This window comes from Ceratosolen solmsi, unplaced genomic scaffold (assembly GCF_000503995.2).
Source record: "Ceratosolen solmsi marchali unplaced genomic scaffold, CerSol_1.0 scaffold10, whole genome shotgun sequence".
Taxonomy (NCBI): Eukaryota; Metazoa; Arthropoda; class Insecta; order Hymenoptera; family Agaonidae; genus Ceratosolen; species Ceratosolen solmsi.
Window position 1 is genome coordinate 19592663 of NW_011948412.1, and position 21644 is coordinate 19614306.

At 23.6% G+C, this 21644-nt stretch overlaps 5 protein-coding genes across 6 annotated transcripts; 2 read left to right on the forward strand and 3 right to left on the reverse strand.

Annotated features, from left to right (window-relative positions):
- Positions 1 to 135: 135 nt before the first annotated feature.
- On the reverse strand, positions 136 to 777 carry LOC105361712 (uncharacterized). The gene is made up of 2 exons (XM_011498967.1): positions 695 to 777; positions 136 to 529 (listed from the first exon to the last, which is right to left on the reverse strand). The coding sequence occupies exons 1-2, from the start codon at positions 745 to 747 to the stop codon at positions 166 to 168; spliced, it is 417 nt and encodes a 138-aa protein (XP_011497269.1). The 5' UTR covers positions 748 to 777; the 3' UTR covers positions 136 to 165.
- Positions 778 to 1465: 688 nt separating this feature from the next.
- On the forward strand, positions 1466 to 2253 carry LOC105365742 (uncharacterized protein C7orf50 homolog). Its single transcript, XM_011503979.1, has 3 exons — positions 1466 to 1497; positions 1676 to 1850; positions 1926 to 2253. The coding sequence occupies exons 1-3, from the start codon at positions 1466 to 1468 to the stop codon at positions 2199 to 2201; spliced, it is 483 nt and encodes a 160-aa protein (XP_011502281.1). The 3' UTR covers positions 2202 to 2253.
- A 65-nt stretch (positions 2254 to 2318) lies between these two features.
- Positions 2319 to 3169, reverse strand: LOC105361722 (thioredoxin, mitochondrial). 2 transcript variants are annotated; one of them, XM_011498977.1, is made up of 4 exons: positions 3027 to 3169; positions 2767 to 2952; positions 2574 to 2697; positions 2319 to 2464 (listed from the first exon to the last, which is right to left on the reverse strand). In XM_011498977.1, the coding sequence occupies exons 2-4, from the start codon at positions 2940 to 2942 to the stop codon at positions 2351 to 2353; spliced, it is 414 nt and encodes a 137-aa protein (XP_011497279.1). In that variant the 5' UTR covers positions 2943 to 2952; positions 3027 to 3169; the 3' UTR covers positions 2319 to 2350. The 2 variants fall into 2 exon arrangements, with proteins under 2 accessions (XP_011497279.1, XP_011497287.1); XM_011498985.1 differs by having other exon boundaries at positions 2767 to 2965.
- A 2732-nt stretch (positions 3170 to 5901) lies between these two features.
- Positions 5902 to 8498, reverse strand: LOC105365753 (SET and MYND domain-containing protein DDB_G0273589-like). The gene is made up of 6 exons (XM_011503987.1): positions 8372 to 8498; positions 8131 to 8296; positions 7131 to 7672; positions 6551 to 6810; positions 6115 to 6318; positions 5902 to 6054 (listed from the first exon to the last, which is right to left on the reverse strand). The coding sequence occupies exons 1-6, from the start codon at positions 8496 to 8498 to the stop codon at positions 5902 to 5904; spliced, it is 1452 nt and encodes a 483-aa protein (XP_011502289.1).
- A 1368-nt stretch (positions 8499 to 9866) lies between these two features.
- Positions 9867 to 12655, forward strand: LOC105361737 (uncharacterized). Its single transcript, XM_011498993.1, has 5 exons — positions 9867 to 9910; positions 11008 to 11230; positions 11367 to 11454; positions 11775 to 12005; positions 12389 to 12655. The coding sequence occupies exons 2-5, from the start codon at positions 11016 to 11018 to the stop codon at positions 12500 to 12502; spliced, it is 648 nt and encodes a 215-aa protein (XP_011497295.1). The 5' UTR covers positions 9867 to 9910; positions 11008 to 11015; the 3' UTR covers positions 12503 to 12655.
- The last annotated feature ends 8989 nt before the right edge of the window (positions 12656 to 21644 follow it).

Below are 21644 nucleotides of genomic sequence, written 5' to 3' on the forward strand. Positions count from 1 at the left end.
AATTTGTAAATAAAATATTTTTATTATACAGAAAAAATGTATATGTACAAATTGATTATTCCATAACTAATTTATATAAAATAGAAAAAACATACAATTAGTTTAAAAATTTTGTTAAAATTATATTATTCCTTTTTATACCTTCTTTACTTCATGCAAAAATCATTAATTATTTTCTTTTTCACTTTTTAAATGTTTTTCGTTAGAATTTATATGATCTAGTTGGCTATAGGAATATTCAGGAAACTTTTTATCAATATCTTTTATAGTTTTTGATAATGGTCGATAAATTATTTCATCTATATCATTTTCTTCTCTTAGTAAACAGAAATATATTAAAAAGATTGTTAAACTTGCTGAAACTATGAGCGGACTGTACCAAACGGTGTCATTTGGCGTTTCACGGTTATACAATGCTTTCCATGCAGCAGCTTGTGATTTTGAATAAGAAATAGGTTTGTCATTGAGATCAGCTTGCCCAATCGTAGAAGTATTTTTAAAACCCTTTTGGAATAATAGGAAAGTTTTTCTATAAAATAACAGATCTCATTAATTATAATTATAATTTGTGTATTTAGTTTTAAAAGTTAATAAATTTAATTAAAACAAAAAATATCTCAGATAGACGTGGTTACACTTCAATTTTCAAAGGCAATTAGTGAAAATAAATATTTAAATAAATTCAATTATTTACCGATTTATTTTACATGCACTCGATACAACAAATCTTAATCTAGGCAACAACATTATTATTTTACACTTCGAAGACTTCTTAAGAATTATTAACCGATTCAAAGTAATAATTCCGATATAAATAATTACAATTCTATTTTAACAAAATTTGTTATCAATGCTAATTCCAATTGCACAAAGAAGTAATTTTAAAGCATTTAATACAGTATATTAATTCAACAAAGAAAGAATCAAAATTTTAATTAGTTTCTTTAATCTCTGACTTTCCTATTACACAATATACACATGGGCACAACACTGGTTTCGGTTAACCCTATCTCTGTATTGTATAATATTAATAGTTGCATTTATTATACGAGTCATATAGTATGTTAAAGTAATAATATTAAGTCTAATATTATGAAACAGAATATCAGAAATATAAAAAATGGGACGAAAAAAAGTAAATTGAAATTTGTAATATTTAAAAATTTTATAATAATTGTAAATTTTAAAATAATGTGAAATAATTGTAGGTTATGTAAAATCAAGTAAATTCATTTACTTAATGTATGAAATTTATATTTTTTTACTTACGACTTATAATTTAGAATATTAGTATTTATTGTATTATAATTCTGTAAAAAAAGTCAAACAAATCTTTCTAATATATGCAGTGTATAATCAATGTTTAATAAAACATAAATATTAGTATGCAATGTGTAATAAATTTTATTAATTACAAATTACATTGCTACTTATATTCTTTTTTTTAATTTTTAATTAGTTATAGATGAGGATAAAGAAAAAGGAATTAAAAGATCTGTCGAACACAATGAAAAAATCATAAAAAAGAAGCCAATATTGAAAAATACGAAGAAGAAAAAAGATATTTTGATACAAACAACGGAAAAGTAATTATTTTTCACTAAATTAAAATTTATGTAACTATTTCTTTCTTACAATGTTTACAAAATATATTTAAATATAATATAATTAGTAGAAGTAATATTACTCAATCAAATGAAGAAAAAGTTGACAAGGACAATACAGATGTTAAAAAGAATGAACCTTCAAAAAGGCAATTAAAAAAAGAAAAAGCAGAAGTTCGTGCTTTAGAAGCAAAAGAAGCCAATAAACAAGTAATTGCTCAAAAGGCTTTAAACTACGTTTCACAAGTAACTATTTTTGTTTATTAAAAATTATAAATTAATATGTAAAATATTTTTCATAATTTATATTTTATTATTTAGTGGAAACATGTAAGAAATGAATGGAAATTTGAGAAACTTAAACAAATTTGGCTAATGGATAATTTATTAAATGTCAAATATGTTCCAGATAAAAGTTTTACTATAATTTTAGAATATTTTGAAGGGTGTGTAGGATCAGCAAAAAAACAATTAGTCAACAAAGCAATGGAAGTTGTAAAAAAATTAGAAGATAAGATTAAAAATGATGAAATTGAAGAAACTATAGAGTACAAAAGAGCAAGACAATTACTACAAACTTTACCCATTGAAACATAAAATTTTATTGTACATATTTTACTAATGAAACTTCTTTAATGATTGATTTTATATTTTGAAATAAAATCAGTTAACCGCTAAAATTTTCAACATTGTATATATACATTAATAAATGTATATATTTATAATTTATAATATACTACAAAAATTTAATTTGCATGTTTGTTTATAAATTTCTTAAGTTTATCGATATCTTGTAATCCAATCAATCTCTCCATTACTTTTCCATCTTTCATAACCATAAGTACAGGAACCGAAGCAATCTGTAATCCATACTTATATTATTTATTGAAGCAATAAAATATAAGATATTAATTTATTTTATAACCAACTATTATTAACGATGTTATTTAAAAGAAATATAATATTTACATCATAATCCATTGCCAAGTCAGTATTTTCATCGATATCTACTTTAGCTAATAAAATTTTTCCTTGTTTTTCTCCAACAAGTTGTTCAATTCTTGGTGTTAACAAACGGCATGGATTACACCATCTAAGATATATATGTAAATTAAATTATTAATTTTTAAGTATCTTGAAGAGTAAGTTTTGAATAACTTACGTCGCAAAGAAATCTACTATAACAGGTACTTTGGAGTTTTTAACTCGTTCTAGAAAGTCTTTGTTATTTTGAACCTTGAAACTAGCAGAAATGATTTTTTTTTGTTCAGCTGGAGCACTGGAATAGTTGTTGCTGGTAATGAACTTAGAAACTATTCTAAATCTAGTACGTAGCATGTTGATATTTCTAATAAATTAGTCTATAATTAATGTAGTTTACTTATATATTATTAAATATAAACGTAACAACTTTTACTTTACCTATATCCAATGAACAATAAATATAAAATGTTTAATTACAGCTTATTAACTTAATCGATGGATGACATTAAAACGTTATATTAAGCGTAAGAAGGTTAGCTTCTGACCCAATGAAAAGTACAACATTAAATAGAACACGGCTAATGCGTTGTAGCGCATGCTCTCTCTTTCTCTCTCTCTCTCTCTCACTTTATGTATATATATATATATATATATATATATATATATATATATATATGTGTGTGTGTGTGTGTGTGTATATATATAAAATTATAGTGTATGTATTCATATAAAATTATATTAAATAAATATCTAAATATATATATATATATATATATACGCACACATGCATGTGTACCTACCTCATATAAGGATTGAGTAAGAAAATCGAAAAATTAAAAATTGTAAATTAAAATAAGAATAAAAGTAGATGTTGTGCATTTAAAGCAAAACATTGATTTAAATATTGAAAATACCAACTTTAATATTTAATCAAATAAACATTTTATAAATATTCAAGGACGACTTTCAGATTTTATGATTTATTAACCTTTGCTCGCTTTGATATATGACAAATAATTATCAAACTAAGAAAATAATTAAAATTATGAATATTGAAATAAATTACTGTAATGTTATTCAACTAATAATTAATCTATACTTGCGTATGTGTGAACTGGAAAACACAAATATAAAATTTTTACATCCATGCCTTAATTTTTATTTATATTTTATAAAATGTTGACAAATTTTGTTTTATCATTAATAAAACTATATAATAACAATTTGCAATTAATTTGTTTATTTTATATTTTTTATTAATGTAATTAGTGCTGCATGCTATTTTGTACGTTTACGATCATTATTAAAAGTCTCAGTTTTCCTAAGCAGCTATTAATATTACCATTGAAGAGATATATTATCGAGGTTGTTTGATAATCTTGTTGCCAAATTAAGTATTATGCCTATGAAAACGAGTTTAATAAAAAAAGTAAGCGAATTAATTCATCCAAATTGTGTTCTTTATAGTTTAACACAAAAGTTAAATTTAAATTGTTCGAAGTTATCAATAACGCTTTCGCTAATATAATATTTTCATGATGAAACAAAATTTTGTAGATAATGAATAATTCAAATTTATGCAGCTGTTTTTCAATTTGAATAATTATTCCAAATAATTAAAATAATACTAATTATTTATAATAGTAATATTAAATAATAAATATAATAATAATAATTATTATATACTAATTTATATTAAATTAATTTAATACTAATAATATTTAAAAAATATTAATAATTTTAAGAAAACCTTTGAAAAATACTTAGAATTTTAGGGTAGTTTAAATAAATACAAATAAAATATAAATATATTGTTCATTTATCTACTTGTATAATTATAAATAACCTTTATATATATATATATATTTAATCATTTTTTAAATAATTTTTTAAAAACCAATTTAAAGAAAATTTCATTAGATTTTTTACATTACATTGTTTTACATTAATGGTACAATTTATTTTTTTTATGAAAATTATAATTTAGATAAAAATATTGCAAAATATTGACATGATTATGCATGTAGATATCTACATAACAAAATTATAATTACGGTTTGCTTAATTGTTTCTTAATTAAAAACCTTTATTATATATTTATATTATATATTATTCTATAATTATTATGTAATTATATTTTTATATATTGTGTTTATATTTATATTATTATATTTATATATTATGTAATTATATTTTTATATTATTCATTCTAGAGAATTTATTGCATAGAAGCTTTATGTTAAATGATTTTTAAAATAAATAATAATAATGTTCTAAGTTATGAGTTAAATTGATTTCTTATTAAAAATTGTTATAATAGTAATTATATTAATTTAGTAAATAAAAATTTTTGATGTTACTAAAAATAAAAAATAAGACAAAAACATTATGAAATATATCAATTAATGTTATATAATTTAAAATTGTATTTTTTGTTAAAAAATTTATTTAGATAAACTATTCTTTCAAAATAATTTTATATGTAAATCAAGAACTGTAATTTGTAATTATGTTAATAATTTATAATTTGTTGAATGACTTAGATTATTTTTTAGATGTTTAAAAATAATTTAATCATACAATAGATAGCTGATAAATATACACTGAATGATATAGTGACAATTTTGTATGTACTTTTCCTGTTTAGTATATATGTAATTTTCAGAAAGTATTTGTAAAAATTATTCATATACCAAAATCATTATACTTCTATTAATAATTCTGTTTGTTAGCAAAATTTATTTCACCCAAGTATTGGGTTAATAATTCAATCTGGGATATTAAAAATAATTTTGTATTGATTTGTATATTTTTAATATATTTCTTAATTTCAATATATTTAAATAAGATCTATATTAAGGTTGCAAATGGTACTAAATTAACAACTAAAGAATTGAAAATTAAAATAAATATTTAATAATATAAATTTTTACATAGAAAAAAAATGTAATTTATAAAAATATATTGCATATATTTCTTATATTTGTCCAGTTTTGCACGTATTAGGCATATTTAACTTTATTTCATATAATTCGTTAAAAACAAAGTGTAATGCATAAATTGCTGCACAGACTTGAAGAGATGGTTGTCCAAAATTATTATAATTTATCTTTATAGCTTTTGACAATTCACTTACAATATTTTGATGTGCTATACCATGCTCTTTTATTAGATTAAAAAGTTTTTGTTTTTGATTATTATGTTTTCGACTCGCTATTACTATTTTCATTAAATATTCGATGCTCATTATTTTACCCTGCAAAGTAATAAAGTAAAATTAATGAATGATTACATATATTTATTGTTGAATTTTTTAAATTTCATATATTACGTCATCTATTAGCAGAGCAGGCCAGTTTTCTTGACAGGCTAAACAGGTACAATTACGATTTAATATCCGTGATATCTCCTGCTGTCTTTGGGTGAATTCACATTCATAGAAAGTATTTTTGTAGCACTCCAGAATCTGAAGTCAATTTTGGAGTTATAGTATTTGTAAATTTCTAAATTTTCGCAAGATAATTACCAGATCACCCTCACTTATTGGTAGTAAAGCATAGTAGATTTCTTTACAGTTATTGACTTTCATTGCTTTTGCATTGGGATCGCAACTGTGAGGTATAAATTGACTCAGTGTGTTCATAGAAATTCCTTTCTCACAGCATGGAACAACGGAGGAACATTTCGCTGAATCAACATAAGTTTTACAGAACAAGCCAGATTCTGTGACCTATTAAAACACAATAAATTAAATGGACAGCCGTCAATTTTTTAATATTAACACATTATATAACGTTATAATTTTTTTTTGACAGTCTTTATTTTCACTAGAATAGAAAATACTATTCAATATTATAGCAATTACACCAAATGATTATTTGTATTGTATCAGAATTTCATTACTTTGATCAAACTTGCTATAACAATATGTTTATATATAAGACATTTTTAAAACTTCTTACTTTGATACCATTATTGAATATAATTACAGCAATTTTTAAAAGTAATACAGCTATGAATTTAATATCTTCATTCTCTGTAAAATTTTCAATAGTATCAAATTTACGGTCACTATTAAAGAATGATGTAAATTTACTTAAACATATAACTGTTTTACAACAAGCTGCAGCAAGATCACTTAAAATTTCAGGTTCAACATGAATATTTTTAAAACCTAATAAGCTTATAAAAGATGTATGATAGTTCCTATATTCTGTATCATCTGTAAAATAGAATACGTAACTTTTAACGGATGATTAATATTAAATATATATATACATATGTATATAAAATAAATTATAAAATATACATTCAATTACTTATTTTAGAATATTTTATTTTTAAAAATATAATTAAAAACTTGAAAAATGTTTTTATCAATTATGAATTCATTAATAAATAAATATTAAAAAATAATTTTAATTATTTTGTTGCACAATAAGACTTAAACATTATTTAGTTCAATTACTTTCATTTCATTTTAGTATGAAATTTTGACAGAAATGGAAATTAATATCTTCAGATATAATTAAATAAGTATACCTGGGAAACTATCAAACTCATTTATTTTATCTCGAAGATTCGTAATGCTGCCAAATTCCTTAACACCCATTACAACAGCTCTTAAGCTAGCTTGTATGTGATAGTCTAACCAAGAATCACCTGAAACCACGAATTGTAAAATGGGACACTCTATGCTGTGATATTTTTCCATAGCTTCGTCGTGACATTTTTTGGAACAGAACATACAACATGGGCAAGCTTTACAAGGTATACCAGTCCATATAACATTCAAACAATTGTTACAGAAGTTTTGACTTTTTGTAAAGTTTTGTACTACTACATATGGTTTTACAACAAAAATAATTTCACCGGGTTGAATATCTCTAGTTGCTGTCAGATGCCAGCCATATTCATCATTGTACGTTAAATCAACTGAATTAAAAACACTTTCTGTCTCTTTAACAGCTAAATTGATTAAGTGTTTAAATTTCAAATTGTTTTTCCTTCTTTTTTTGTTTTTTACATTCTTCAGTATTTCATTTTCATTAAAAAAATCTACATGACTTTCATTACTGGTTGTTCTTAAAATTATTAATAAAAAACATCAGAATTTTTGCATTATTAAATAATCTGTTAGACAAAATATTGTTTAAAAATGTTAGCCTAAAATTTATTTGAATATATTAATAGACATTTAAAGTTAGATGTATATATTTTTATTAAATAAAATATGTTATTAAAACAGTTTTAACATAAGTATAATTTAGAGTTTTATCTAAGCTTATTAAATATTCAATAAATTAAAATGAATGATATAGATTTGTTAAATAAAACTTTGAAAACTAATATGTTATAAATGTTTTAAATTGAAAAACGATCTATTAATATATATTTCATAAATTTGATATAAAATATAATAAAAATGTTAACATCAAGTAATATTATGACAAATTTTAACAAATCTCAAATTAAGCATATATAATTTTTTAATACTTTTAGAAATAATTTAATACTCTTCCCAAATACATTGTTTTTATACCTTTCAACTTTCACCTTGTTTTTATCCAATACAATTTTGGCTTTATCAACTAATTGTATCAGGTCAACTTTCATTTTGTCATTATCATCAATTTTATTCAACCATGTTCTTGCTTCGTCAAAAATCTTATCCTTTTCAGATATTCCCATTGCACTTAAGCATTTAGCTTTACGACATAATAATTTTACTTTTAAAGCATTTGATTCTGTAATTTTTAGTGCTTCTTCAATATTATTGATACAATCTTGGTACTTGCTTAAATGAAACATCAATGCCGACATATTTCCATAAGAAGTAGCAAGCATTTCTGAATCATTAGGCGATAATGCTATGCTACACAGGTAAGAATCCCAAATTCTCTGATGCATTATGTCATTGTGTTTACATTCTGTATACAATTTATTTCCTAAAATTCTTATTTTTGTTGCAAGTTTTACACTTTTTATTATTCTCTCAAAATCTATTGTCAAACAATGTTTAATTTCAGGACTATTAAATTCATCACAAATTAATTTTTCGTATTCCATTTCTATTTATGAAGAAATAAAGGATAATTATATTCAGTTTCAACGTTAATAAAATATATTCATTTTTCTTACAATTTTACGATGAATTAAAATCTCACCAATTTCTGTAATAATTCTTCACGTAATATAATATTTACATATAAGTATTGTTTAATACTATACTTTCATTAATAAGAGTAATATAAATATAGAGTTAACAAAGAAAATAACATTATGTAATACTAACACGTGTTTTTTGCTAAATATATAATTCGTTTAGCGTAATTTAGTGACACCATTTTCTAATTTCAGCGATTTATTAACCGGCAAATTCAAGATTACGTATAAAATTTCGATGAAGATTTTAGATATATAATTATAATTTGATACAATCTAATAAATACCATAAATTGCATAAAAATAACAATAATAAAAAAAATTGCAAATGCACATTATCAAAAATATATTTATAACATAGTAAATCATATTTTTATTTAATAATTTATTCTTGTACAATAAGAAAATATATATTTCTAAATACAAATGAATTGAATTATGTTGAAAAATATTAAATAAAAATTATCTCTAAGGCATGCAAAAACAATTCATCTTTACTGGCAGAGATTAGGTGTTGAATATATTAAAATAATCTTATTATTTACAAATTTCTGTTCAGTAATATTGATTTCATCGTCAGAATGAATTGTAATGTACCATTATTCCGTAGTTAAACTATCAAATATCTGTTTACAAGATATTTATAATTTATCTAACGTTTAGAGAATTGTTTAATTTAAAATAAAATAACTTTTTAAAATAAAATTTAATATATTTAATATATCAATATCAGACCTCTTTTTAAAGATTATTACTTCATTAAATATAATCAAGATTTTTTTTTCAGTTGAGCCTAGTTGGTTTATAATTAAAAAATACGACATTATTGGGTTTTAATCCTTAAAACCACCTCGTAAAACGAGGTAATTATGCCGACAGATGCGCATGCGCTATCTATACGTGTGTCATGTATTGCTTATTATATATAAATATAAGGAATTTAATCAATAAGTAGTAGAAATCTTAGCTTTTCGGACAATCGTATTCACGTATGGCTCTTACCACTCTTCCTAAGGTCTTTACATATACATTTGTTTGTGAAATGATGTGAGTTTAAAAGAATAGCATTTTATTTTTCGTTTGAAAATTTCTCTTCTTTATAGCTCACTCACGGGGTTGTTTTTTAAATCTACTGAGATCTCTTTCCCCATACAACTGTAAGTACAAAAAATAAGTTATTGCGTTAAGAGTGTTTATTGTTAACAACAGAAGATCATTTGTAATAGTTTTTTGAAATTAGGTTTTCACATTTTAACATAGTTTTTAAATATTCTTTAACATTTAATGTCGATAGATTTATTATTACATTGATAAGTGTGTATTTCCTTATTTATTGAAGATATTTTGATAATATAGGAGTAAATAATAAATCGCAATAAACATTAAACCACTTAATATTCCGATAATTATTTATTTTGCCAACAATAGATAATCGAATTGACTTATAATAATTTAAATAATATATTTCATTGATCTGATTACATTATTTAGTACTGTTACATTTTCGTTAACATTTTCAATTAATTTATTAATTTCTTTACAAATCATTATAGTTTTATACAAAATATCGATAATAAAGTTTTACCGATTCATTTAATTATTAATCAAATAATCTCGAAGAGACATTTGCATATACGAAATTCAACAATAATAAATCGAAGATAAAAAATAGAATGCTAAAGATATTAAAAATGTCAAGAATAGTTATTCTTTCAAATATTTTTTATGCATGTTTATGAAAATGGATTTGTTACGTGACTAGTTAAAAAAAGTTAAAATAAAAAATTTAAGTATCCACTGCGCATACGATCTATAATAATAGACTTGTTTACACTGGAACTGAATACAATTGCTCAAGAACTAATAAGTTTTTCGACGAAAACATCAAATATAAAATATAAATAATTCATATTATTATAGCTGAATAGTAAGTTAAATGAAATATTTATATAAGATTAAAAATATGTATTAAAAATATGTAGGTCAACTACATATATACTTTATTTATATAAATTTATTTTTCAATATAAATCATAAAAAAACTACCTTTTAATAAAATAATATTCTATATGGATAAATGTTTGAAGAAATATTTTTATTACTTTTTAAACATATATCAAACAATATCCTTAAAAGTCTTGCTAAATGTTTCCAAACTCTGGACGTTCGAGCTCACGAGTGGTCCTCATTAATTAACAATAGAATGTATTAAATTAAATTAATTAATTAACAATTCAAACCGCTTTTTAAACAGCGAGTGAAATGGTATCATCAGAAGAAAGTTGGAAAGAGGCAACTGAGGGTTTGGAGGAGAATGCCTGCGATTCGTGGTTGACGCGCATTCAAGAGAATTATTCGGAAGATAAACGCACATACCATACTCTCGACTCATTGAGTGAAAAACTTCAACATTATCAAGATATTAAGTATAATTTGAAGAATCCCAAAGCCGTCCTTTTCGCTCTCTTTTTTCAAAAGTAAGCAAAATTCTGATTGTGAGGTTTAAGTAAATATTTCCTATAAGATTGATCGATACTTTCTTTATAATTATTAATTAATATTCTCAATATAAGAATTATAAATTATAGTAAGTAATAACAAAAACATTTTCAGTTTTGAATATGATCCAAAGGCGTTAGATGGAGAGAACAAAAATTTAGATCATTTTACTAATTTCGCAAAAGAAGCTGGCATGTCTGCTGTAAGTAAATATTCAAATATATAAATAACGAGTAATAAATATTAATTTTTACACCATTTATGCACGCATGAAATTGTTACATTTGAATTCCATGAGCTATTCACTCACCGTTAATTATTCATAATTCTTGATCTGACCTTCAATTTGTAAAACTACCTAAAGCTATTAAACTCTATGCCTCGAGATTCCATGTCTCTGGCTAACTGTCATACATGCCCCATTTTTTCTATATAATTCTCAATTGCATATGATCGCTATTATCGTAACTGTCAGTATCCATAGCATTTGTCTAACTCTAATCATTTTGATCATTTATTAAGGACTCGGAACTATTGGCGGATACCCAGGTACTATTAAAGGCTACGTCGACACATAGCACTGAGGCTCATAAAGTTGACGGTGCTTACGGAGGCGAAGATGCCCATTACCTCTTAGACCTTGACATGGCGATTTTAGGCGCTGAGCCTGACAAATACTCCAATTACCGAGAAAAGATACGCGGCGAATATCTGTTTTTAAGCGAACCGATGTACACCGCCCTCAGACTCAAGGTTACATTTATTTCTCTTTGATCGGAAATTCCCTTTACCAGCGATATTTTATTATGAAATTAACAATTTGCTAGATTAATTTACATTTACAATTTTTGTAGTTCTATTCGTGATGAGTCCAATTTTTTTTCTTTTTACATTACATTTAACGATTTCATTGTAAAATTTTTATTCGATAAATTATTATCTCGACAGAAATATCAATTAGTGACGTAAACGATTAAATATTTTTTACTGATTTTTAAACAATTTAGACTTATAAATATTTTCTTTGTAAAGATAAATGTTTATATTATAATATTTATAGTATAATATTTTATTAGAAATTAAATATCATTTATGTATAATTGAAAAAAATAATTAAAATAATTATTGTATTACAGGTTTTACAAAATTTTCTTCAAATACCTAATATTTTTGCAACGAAAGAATTTCGAGAAAAATATGAAGAACAAGCACGAACAAACATACAATCTGAAATCGAACTATTATCCTAAAACTATTTAAATATTACGTAATACATAAAAAAGTTGCTTTTAAAAATCAAATTGTATTTATACAAACTAGTATTCCAACAAAAAGTTTATCTTTTGTTCCGATATTTTTGAAGATTAATGAACCTATAAAAATCTAGTCTTTAAAACAAATAAACCGGATGCTACTGTTACATTTATAAGAGGAATTTAACAATAGAAATAAGGAAGAATAAATAAGAAATTATTTAAAAAAATGTATTTATAACCGTTTTATTAATACGTAAAAAATCCGTAAATCCGATATGAAAATGATCTTAACATAGTTTGAATCTTTATAATTTTTAAACATGATATTTTTTTAAATGAATAAAACAGATTCATATTCTATATTTTAATATATTAAAAAAAAATTCGAAATATATATGAAAAGATATATTCAATTTTAATATTTTAAGCTTTTCATTGACATGTTCAAGAAAAATCTTATTAAGAATGCTAATATGCTTAAATAAAGATTAATATCTTATTTTTAGTTTAAATTGCTTAATTATAATTAACGTTTATATTATTATACTACGCTAACGAATCTCAGATAAAAAAAAAAAAAAAAAAAAAATGATCAGCAACGAAACAAAAGCAGACTGAACCTAATGTATTTCATACAAGTATTTTTAAGCCAAGACGATAACAAACGTAACAGTCCTAAATATCAGAATAAAAATACCCACTTACTTGACGTTGTATTTACTATTTGTAAGCAATATAATATAAGTTATTATAAATGCAGTTTTGTATTTTGTTATAAAATTACTAGCTCTAATTATTGATAATTTTAATAGTAATGTCGTCAGTATCGATTTTTATTTATAATTCTGTTTCATATGTGTAAATTATTCATAAAAAATTAATTAATATACAAAATATTTTTCACATTAATGTATTTCATAGGAAAATTGACAGTTTGGGTATATATTTTACTGATTAAAATTTGAAAGAATATGAAATATTTCATTATCTTATATATGAAAAACATTGGTTGTAATTGTGAAATATATACCATTTGTTAAGTTTGAAAAAAATATTTGTCTTACGAATTTCAATATTTGTCATTAAAAATACGTAATAAATGCTGCTTTCAAAAGTTGTATAAATGCTATAAATATTGTCCAATATGTACAAAATAATAAAATGAACAAAGTTATAATAAACTATTTATATTTGTTTATTTCGATAAATTAAGATTTTTTAACATCATTAATAAATGATATGAGCGATTATATATTCTCTGTACAGATAATATCAAAATAATTGAATTTGGTTGTTAAATAACATATTTAGTTTTAATATTCTAAAATTATTGAACATATTGGAATTTTTGTTTTGTTCAAGGTTTAAAATCCTTAATATTTTATAATTCAATGAATGAAATATGAAATATTAAAATTTCAAATATTATAATTATAACATTAATAAAATAACTTTAATGATTTTAGGTTTATCATATTTTATTATTATTAATAATTATCAAACACAATACATGAAACTATATAATTTCTTATTTTGTAGTGTCAGTACAGAATAGAATATTTGACATGTGTATATAATTATTCAAAAAATTAAGCTGTGATACTAAATTAAAGATGTTATTATTACCATTTGCATTCATCTTGTTAAAATATTTTTCTAAAATTTAATGTTTGAAAAGTCCATCTGTATTATATTATTAATCGTCGTATGTCTAAATCTCAAAATCGCTTATATATATATATGTAAGCTTTCAACATCGACTATTTGTTTTTATTTAATTCTAATTTTACAATTTTTCTTACAGTAATCTTATTTTTAAGCGTGATTATGGTTAATTCAGCACAAAAAACTGTTAATGAGATCACATATCCAACACATAATATTAAACAACATAGGAATAAAAGTTTCTTTGAATCCTTTTTAGTTTTTATCCTTGGAATAATACGATTGTTATTTAAATATCTTTGTTTTAATAAGGTAGAAATACCCGCCTGATGTAACTTTTGAAAAAACTGTTTTAATTTAGCACCATAAGGTAAATAGTTTTCACAAAGGAACCTTAATTTTTCATATGCAAATATTGGCTTAGCGATTTTCATTATTGGTTTTTCATTATCGTCGTAATATAAAGTAGTGCTGTAATCCGCATATATTTTAGAAGTTAAACAAATGACACTTTTATATGCTTTAAACAAATTTATACATTCATAAATATCATTTAGTGATTTAACTTTCTTTCTTATCTTTTGAATATATTTATCATTGTCACTGAGATAACGATTTATATATATTTGATTTATATAAATGTCAAATGGGGCATCAGCTATGTCTTTAAAATTATTATAATACATTTCGTTATCTATCATATAATCATCCACAAGATTTGAAAAATAGTCCATAGAATATTGTATTGAAATACAAACTATACCAAAAAATATTATTCTATCGGTCCATTTATGTGGATATATTGTTACTGGTACTCCATAGAGAATTTGAGCAACATAAATTACATCTATTTTCTCTTTCTGTATTCTTAGCCAATATGCCATATTAATAGTCAAGGTTATAAGTATAGGTATGAAAAATAATAAGATTAAAGTGTAATACGGAATTTTTATATTAGTATATCTTATAATTGGTACAATTGCTACAAAAGATTCGAAACCATCATAACCAATATCTATTGCTGGAAAATCATATGGTACATACGAATACGCCACGGACAGCATATTTACATAACCCTTTTTTAATAAATTTAACGAATGTTTAAGAATAACAGTATTCATATTACTCTCTATATGACTAACATAATATACTATTTTAAAGTTCATTTTATGCAATGCTGTCAATAATAAAGAATGGTAAAATCCAGCTACCTTCGTCTTTCCATTTGAATCAGATGTGACCTTCAATATCATAGTATGGTTTAATAAAAGTAATATTATAGGATATTGATTCAAGTTTTTCAATTTGTCGATAAAAATAATTTTGTCGGAAGGATACGGTTTTTTAACGAAAGTATTAAAAAAAGGATTAAAATAATGCAAATATCCGGTTATGTTTTTGCTATAATTATCATTTAAATTAACTTCAATAATGGAGAAATCCAGAAATCGTTCATACCAAACAGCTTTAAGCATCGCTTTAAATAAATTTTTGGAAATAGATGATCTATGAAAAAATACGATTAAAGACTTTGGTCGTATCAACGACGGTGATAAATGATTTGATAAATCGAGAAAAGCTCGTACACGAAGTATTTCACTTTCCGTATCATTATATTTACCATTAATTAAAATTAGATTTAGAAATGTATATGTAGGTTTTTCAATCACTTTTGGTTGTACATATCTCTCAACTGCAGTGTAATTGAAATTTGATATATCTATGACGACACTTGGATTTAGACATGTTAATTTCTTTAAAACAATATTTTGTTCGGCAGATATTATTCTTTCACTTCTATTTATAAATATAGTAACTTGATAGGCATCTAAATTTTCTGATATTCTCTCAGCTAAATCATTCAATGAATCAAATTGTCCTATAGGTAACGAAACTGCAAAAACTAGCAATCCAACAATTAACTTAGAGTGAAGAACAAACATTTTGTATTTCGAGCAATGTTTAGTACTCGGTCTTTAGTGAATTACTATGAAAAAAAGTTTATATTTATTTTTTACTTATTACCGTACAGCAACAGTCATACATTTTTAAAAAAGATGACTATTGATTTCCAATTATTTCTTGAACTACAAATTAAATCATGAACATTTGCAAACATTCATATTATGCATAATATTTTTCAAAGATTTTTTCATTTTTTTAAAATGTAGAAGTAATTTTTTATCTTTATTGCAGATATATAATGACGCTACTTTAGCATTTAAACAAATGTCAATATCATATAATGCATTTTTAAAATTCTATTTGCCTAATTAGCATTGTATCAAGCATTGTACAGTATGATATCCAATTTATATATTGAATATAAGAAGAATAATTCATCATATTAATAATATAAGAAATGCAATAAGACTATATATGATTTTAAATCTAAATTTTAATTCTAAATTTCAATCTTGATTGTAAATTTCAATGATACTAGTGTAAATAAATATTATATATAATTTATCTTCACATTATTTAAAGTAGTGCCTAAGGTAATTAAATTATTATATTTTATTATTAATTTTTTTTAATTCTGTCTTAGTTATTTAAGATAAGTATCTGTGATGTCTGATCAAATTGTGAAATAATCATAATACAATTTTATTTTTAATTTTGATAATGTAAATAAAGTTACTCAAACTAACATTATTGAAAATCTAATTATTTTTAGACTTTAAATATATTTAAAAATATTCTAAATTTATTTAATGATAATGATAGATTCTTATTATAATAATTATTATCTTATTATACGATATAACTTGAGTCTGTTGATGTGTTAATTTTAATTTATATTATGTTATAAAATTTATCTATATTGAAATTAATTTATATAGAATAAGATTATTAGTAAAGCTTCTACAGAAAATGAGATAAAATTCTTTATTTTGTTTTGGAAAATGCTATTATTGAAAGTTCATTTATGAATTACTCTAATGTATATATCATATTTGTGTTGGCAGTTTTACTCTACAAAGTAGTCTATATTATAAGAAAATATTATATTCATTACATTATGCATTGATCTATAAAATGAAAATGCTGAATACTCAATTAACTAAATACCCTTAGTTACTTAAAAATATTTCAAATAGAATATTATTATAAATTACCCTGTTTTTTCTGGTTTATTTCTTCATTAGTTAAGAATACTAGTTCATTTCCATTTGTAAAAGTAAGAATATTAAAATTGCTGCTTATTAGCACTTTGCCTTTCAAATATTTTGTAATACTTTTTCAGCCCTTATTCTTTTTTATTATAGTTTTTTAAAGTTTTTATGTTTATATTTACCTTATTTTTTAGTATTGACTGTTCGATCGCATTGGTTGTTATATTTGAATATTTTATTATTAATTATTAAATTTCCTTATTTAATATATCTGAGTTTTGTGATTGATTATATATATACAGTTATAAATAAAAATATATATAGTTAAATATAAATATTTGTAGATAAATATTCAAATTTATTTCATTTTTAAACAAATTGCAAGTTTTTGAAAAATGTATCCTATTAATTATATTCTATTCTGTAGAATACGAACATAAGAGAACCTGAATAGATGTGCATCTGAGGAATCGTATTATATTGCAGTATATCTTGCAATCTTGCATCAATCCTTTGAATATAACTAATATTTTACAAAATTGTCTACAGAATAACGGAAAAACTCGGCTTCTATTGTGAATGTAGATAACACTTTCTTCTTTGATTAGGCGATTTGATTTGTATCATCAAGATATTTTAAAGAAACACGTAGAGAACCTTTGAATTTCCCATGTATATCAAAAATATTGTGCTCATAGAATTCATATATATATATATATATATATATATATATATATATATGTAAATAATATTTGACTATATTTCATTAAAAAAAAATCTTTTGTAATATAGTGTTTTTAAAATAATATAAGTAATAAAAATGTTAGTGTACAAATTATTAATCATTCTCTAATAAAAAGAAATTAATATTCGAAATGTCCTAACTGTATTATGCTTTATTCAATTGAAATATCAATGACTAACACATGATAAATTATGTGATGGCCCTATGATTAGAACGTAATTAAGTATTAATTTATCCTTGTACCTACCTTACTTCCTAATTAAATTGACTAAAAATTCAGAGAAATGTGATTTATTAGTATATGAGTAATTTATAAGCTTCTATTATCACCTCGTGTATGAGTTGAATACAATGGATGATTGTGATTATAGTTCATGTATCATGAAATCCGCGTTGCGTTTAAATCTGTTAATCACGTCTTTCAATTATTGTTCATTGACAAATGCGAAGGTGAACTAGTCTGCAATAATTTATTTTGCTGTGCTTACAAATAAGAATTGTCTTTTGAACGTGAGCTTGTCGATAAAGAATTATAGATGAAAATTGAACGACTGCTGCGTACTTATTAACCACTATAAATGAATTCTTTCTGACTGTACCTTTGCTGCAACTGTGTCCGTAGTAGACGCGTAATTTAAAAACTAAGAGTTTGTAAAATAAATTTTTTTTTAAATTATTTTATATATATCACATAATTCACTCTCATAATATAATTCATCATCCATTCCATATAGAAATTAAATTTATTGTAATTTTTCCCGAAATAAATATAGAAAATTATTGTATCTATGTGAATTTCAAATATCTATTAATGAATACTCTTCCATAATATTGTAAAACTTGAAAGCTTTATGGAATTTATCTAAATTGGTTTGTCTACAAAAGTAAAGCAATAATTTGGATTGCAATATATTTCAAGTTATTACAAAAGGTTACCTCCAATGTCAATTTTATTCAATAACACCAGCTCATAATCTATTATTGAAGGGAGTACGTGTATTATACGATCCGTTAATACTCAGCCTTATTCGAGTGCTAACAGCTTTATTCAAATCAACCCCTTGCTCCTCGTTAAACTCCATCATCTATGTGACAGAAGCGTCAATAATTCAAACTTCAAATTCGGAATCAACGGATTGCATACGAATAACATATACGAAAAATGTTATCAATGTATTTCGTGCTTGCATAACAATTTCAAGATTGAGTTTGTTTCAATTAAATTAATGTTCTTTGTATATTAATTCAAAAACTATATATTCGCTTATATTTTATAACCAATTGCAAAACGGACATGTATGTAATACATTTTTTTAAAATAGAATTATATTTAAAAATTCGAAGTGCATTTATATTATACGAAATTATTAACAGGTATAATTGATCTTAACGTATGGGTTTAATTACTTAATTATATTCTATACGCTGCATATCATATTACGAAATCTCTTAGTATCAGTTTTCAGAAGATTGAAACTTAACTTTTTTTGTCCTCATTTTTTTGTAAAGTATTATTATCTGAAACATTAATAAAAGTAATTAAAAGAGAATACCTGCACAAACTATTTTAAAATTTGTAATAGGACTTAATTAAAATATTAAAAGTTAGTCAGCTATAGTGGGTAACTTTTTCATCTTATATCAAGCCACTATAAGGTAATGAAAAATATTTTTTTTATTGCTTTTATTACTACTAAGTAGAGAGAGAGAGAGAGAGAAAGATAGATAAAGAGAGAGAGAGAGAAGAGAGAGAGAGAGAGAGAGAGAGAGAGAGAGAGAGAGAGTACTGCATATTTTCGTCAGGAATAAAATCTGGCTTCCGAATGACTCTGAGCTATTGATTTCAGAAGTAAGGTATAAAGGCAGTCGAAGATCTGACATTAATGGCCTCAAAAAAAAATAAAAAAAAACAATCATCCATTGGTTGGAGCACACATTGTAAGGAATTTTACGTAAGATAAGAATTTTGGGAATAAAAGAAAATGAAAAATTATTTGATTATTAAAATTAAGCAATTATAGTAAGATATATATTTTTAGAAGGATTGAAAAAAAATACTTTGTTAAAATAATTACGGAATTTTGAAACATTTTTATATGATACAAAATATAGAAATGAATGTATGATATGTTTATCGAAATTTTATCACATCTTGTAATGTTGAAATTGAATCACATTGTTTAATGGATGATCGTCGACTTGAATATACATTCTAACAAATACTTTATAAAGAAGTTCTGAAGTATTATAAGTTGATATATAACAATAAATATTAAGTTAATAGAAAATATAGAAAATATGTGACATTAAATGAATATAAAATTTATTATAAAATTATACAATATTATGTATATTGATGATTTGTTGAAAATCTAAGTACAAGTAATATATTAAGATGTATATATTAACATTATCTCCAGTTTATGTGCGAATATGAAAGCAAAGAAATTTTATAATTCTTATAAAATTCATCAATAACATACTGAAAATAAATTTAATAATTTAAAAAGTGCTGGAACATTTGCATTATACAATAGTGAAGATTCTGAATATTTGATTCGCCAAAATAAAGCTCATATTCATCGGTGAAACGAGTTCGGTGAATCTGTTTACAAACTAATTGCTAAAGTACTGGATTTTTGAACGGCAATAGGATCTGAAAGAATATTAGAAACTCAGCAGAGGATGAGAGGAATGAGAAAATTACAGTCCCTATTCCAGAGAATACTGCTGTACATTGAATAAATGTTTTTATTGATTAGCAAGCCTATTGGCAAAGTGCCATCTATGTCTTTAAGAATTTCGTGATGAATAGGAGTGGTGCAAATAAACAATGGAGGACAATTAATTAGCTAAAACTATTGTCATTCTCAGATTATAAATAAGGAAGACTTTCACATGTTCTTAAATACTTGTCTTACTTCTAATTGATTTCATCGCTATTCCACGACAGCACCCCTTGAGATTAATCACATATTATTGTTTTGGCTTGTTGTTGTTGCTGTTGTTATTATTATTATTATTATTATTATTATTATTATTATTATTATTATTATTATTATTATTATTAGTATTATTATGATTATTATTATTATTATTATTATTATTATTATTATTATTATTATTATTATTAGGATTAGGATTATCATTAATAATCGGATATTGTGCTTTAAATTTAGATTTGTTACCTTAAGCGTAATTCTCATCCATATTCGCGTTATATGTCATTCGTTTTAATAAGGTTTTTCATTATAATATTAAACATTAGCATTCAATCTACAACCTACGAAAAGGCGAGAAGCAAATTCTCTTATAATTGTCAATAAGAATTGCCTTTGTAAATAAGTCGTATATTTTGTCACACCCCTGCGCGGCGAACTACGAGTAAAGTCAAGAAAAAAGATTATTACTTTCGAGCGAAAGTAATGTAACGCGCTCACGAACCAGAATGGGAGGAGCTGCTCGGCAATCTGTTGAAAGCAGTGAAGAATCCGAGAAGACACGCGAAGAAAAAAAAGAAAGGGCGGAAGAATCGTGCCCCTTACCCTCCTCACTTGATACGGAGTCGGAGCTCAAAAGGTCGTATTCTCGAAAGTGGAGGAGTCTCAAA

Coding starts and splice junctions, on each gene's coding strand:
- LOC105365742 (XM_011503979.1), top strand. CDS start 1,466: ATGAGGATAAAGAAAAAGGAATTAAAAGATCT. Junction 1,498..1,675: donor AAAAAGGAATTAAAAGATCT/GTCGAACACAAT, acceptor TATAATTAGTAG/AAGTAATATTACTCAATCAA. Junction 1,851..1,925: donor CTTTAAACTACGTTTCACAA/GTAACTATTTTT, acceptor TTTATTATTTAG/TGGAAACATGTAAGAAATGA.
- LOC105365753 (XM_011503987.1), bottom strand. CDS start 8,498: ATGCATCAGAGAATTTGGGATTCTTACCTGTGTAGCATAGCATTATCG. Junction 7,673..8,130: donor AACAAGGTGAAAGTTGAAAG/GTATAAAAACAA, acceptor AATAATTTTAAG/AACAACCAGTAATGAAAGTC. Junction 6,811..7,130: donor TGAGTTTGATAGTTTCCCAG/GTATACTTATTT, acceptor TCTATTTTACAG/ATGATACAGAATATAGGAAC.
- LOC105361722 (XM_011498977.1), bottom strand. CDS start 2,942: ATGCTACGTACTAGATTTAGAATAGTTTCTAAGTTCATTACCAGCAAC. Junction 2,698..2,766: donor ATAGTAGATTTCTTTGCGAC/GTAAGTTATTCA, acceptor TATATATCTTAG/ATGGTGTAATCCATGCCGTT. Junction 2,465..2,573: donor ACTTGGCAATGGATTATGAT/GTAAATATTATA, acceptor TATGGATTACAG/ATTGCTTCGGTTCCTGTACT.
- LOC105361712 (XM_011498967.1), bottom strand. CDS start 747: ATGTTGTTGCCTAGATTAAGATTTGTTGTATCGAGTGCATGTAAAATA. Junction 530..694: donor AGTGCATGTAAAATAAATCG/GTAAATAATTGA, acceptor GTTATTTTATAG/AAAAACTTTCCTATTATTCC.
- LOC105361737 (XM_011498993.1), top strand. CDS start 11,016: ATGGTATCATCAGAAGAAAGTTGGAAAGAGGCAACTGAGGGTTTGGAG. Junction 11,231..11,366: donor TTCGCTCTCTTTTTTCAAAA/GTAAGCAAAATT, acceptor AAACATTTTCAG/TTTTGAATATGATCCAAAGG. Junction 12,006..12,388: donor ACACCGCCCTCAGACTCAAG/GTTACATTTATT, acceptor ATTGTATTACAG/GTTTTACAAAATTTTCTTCA.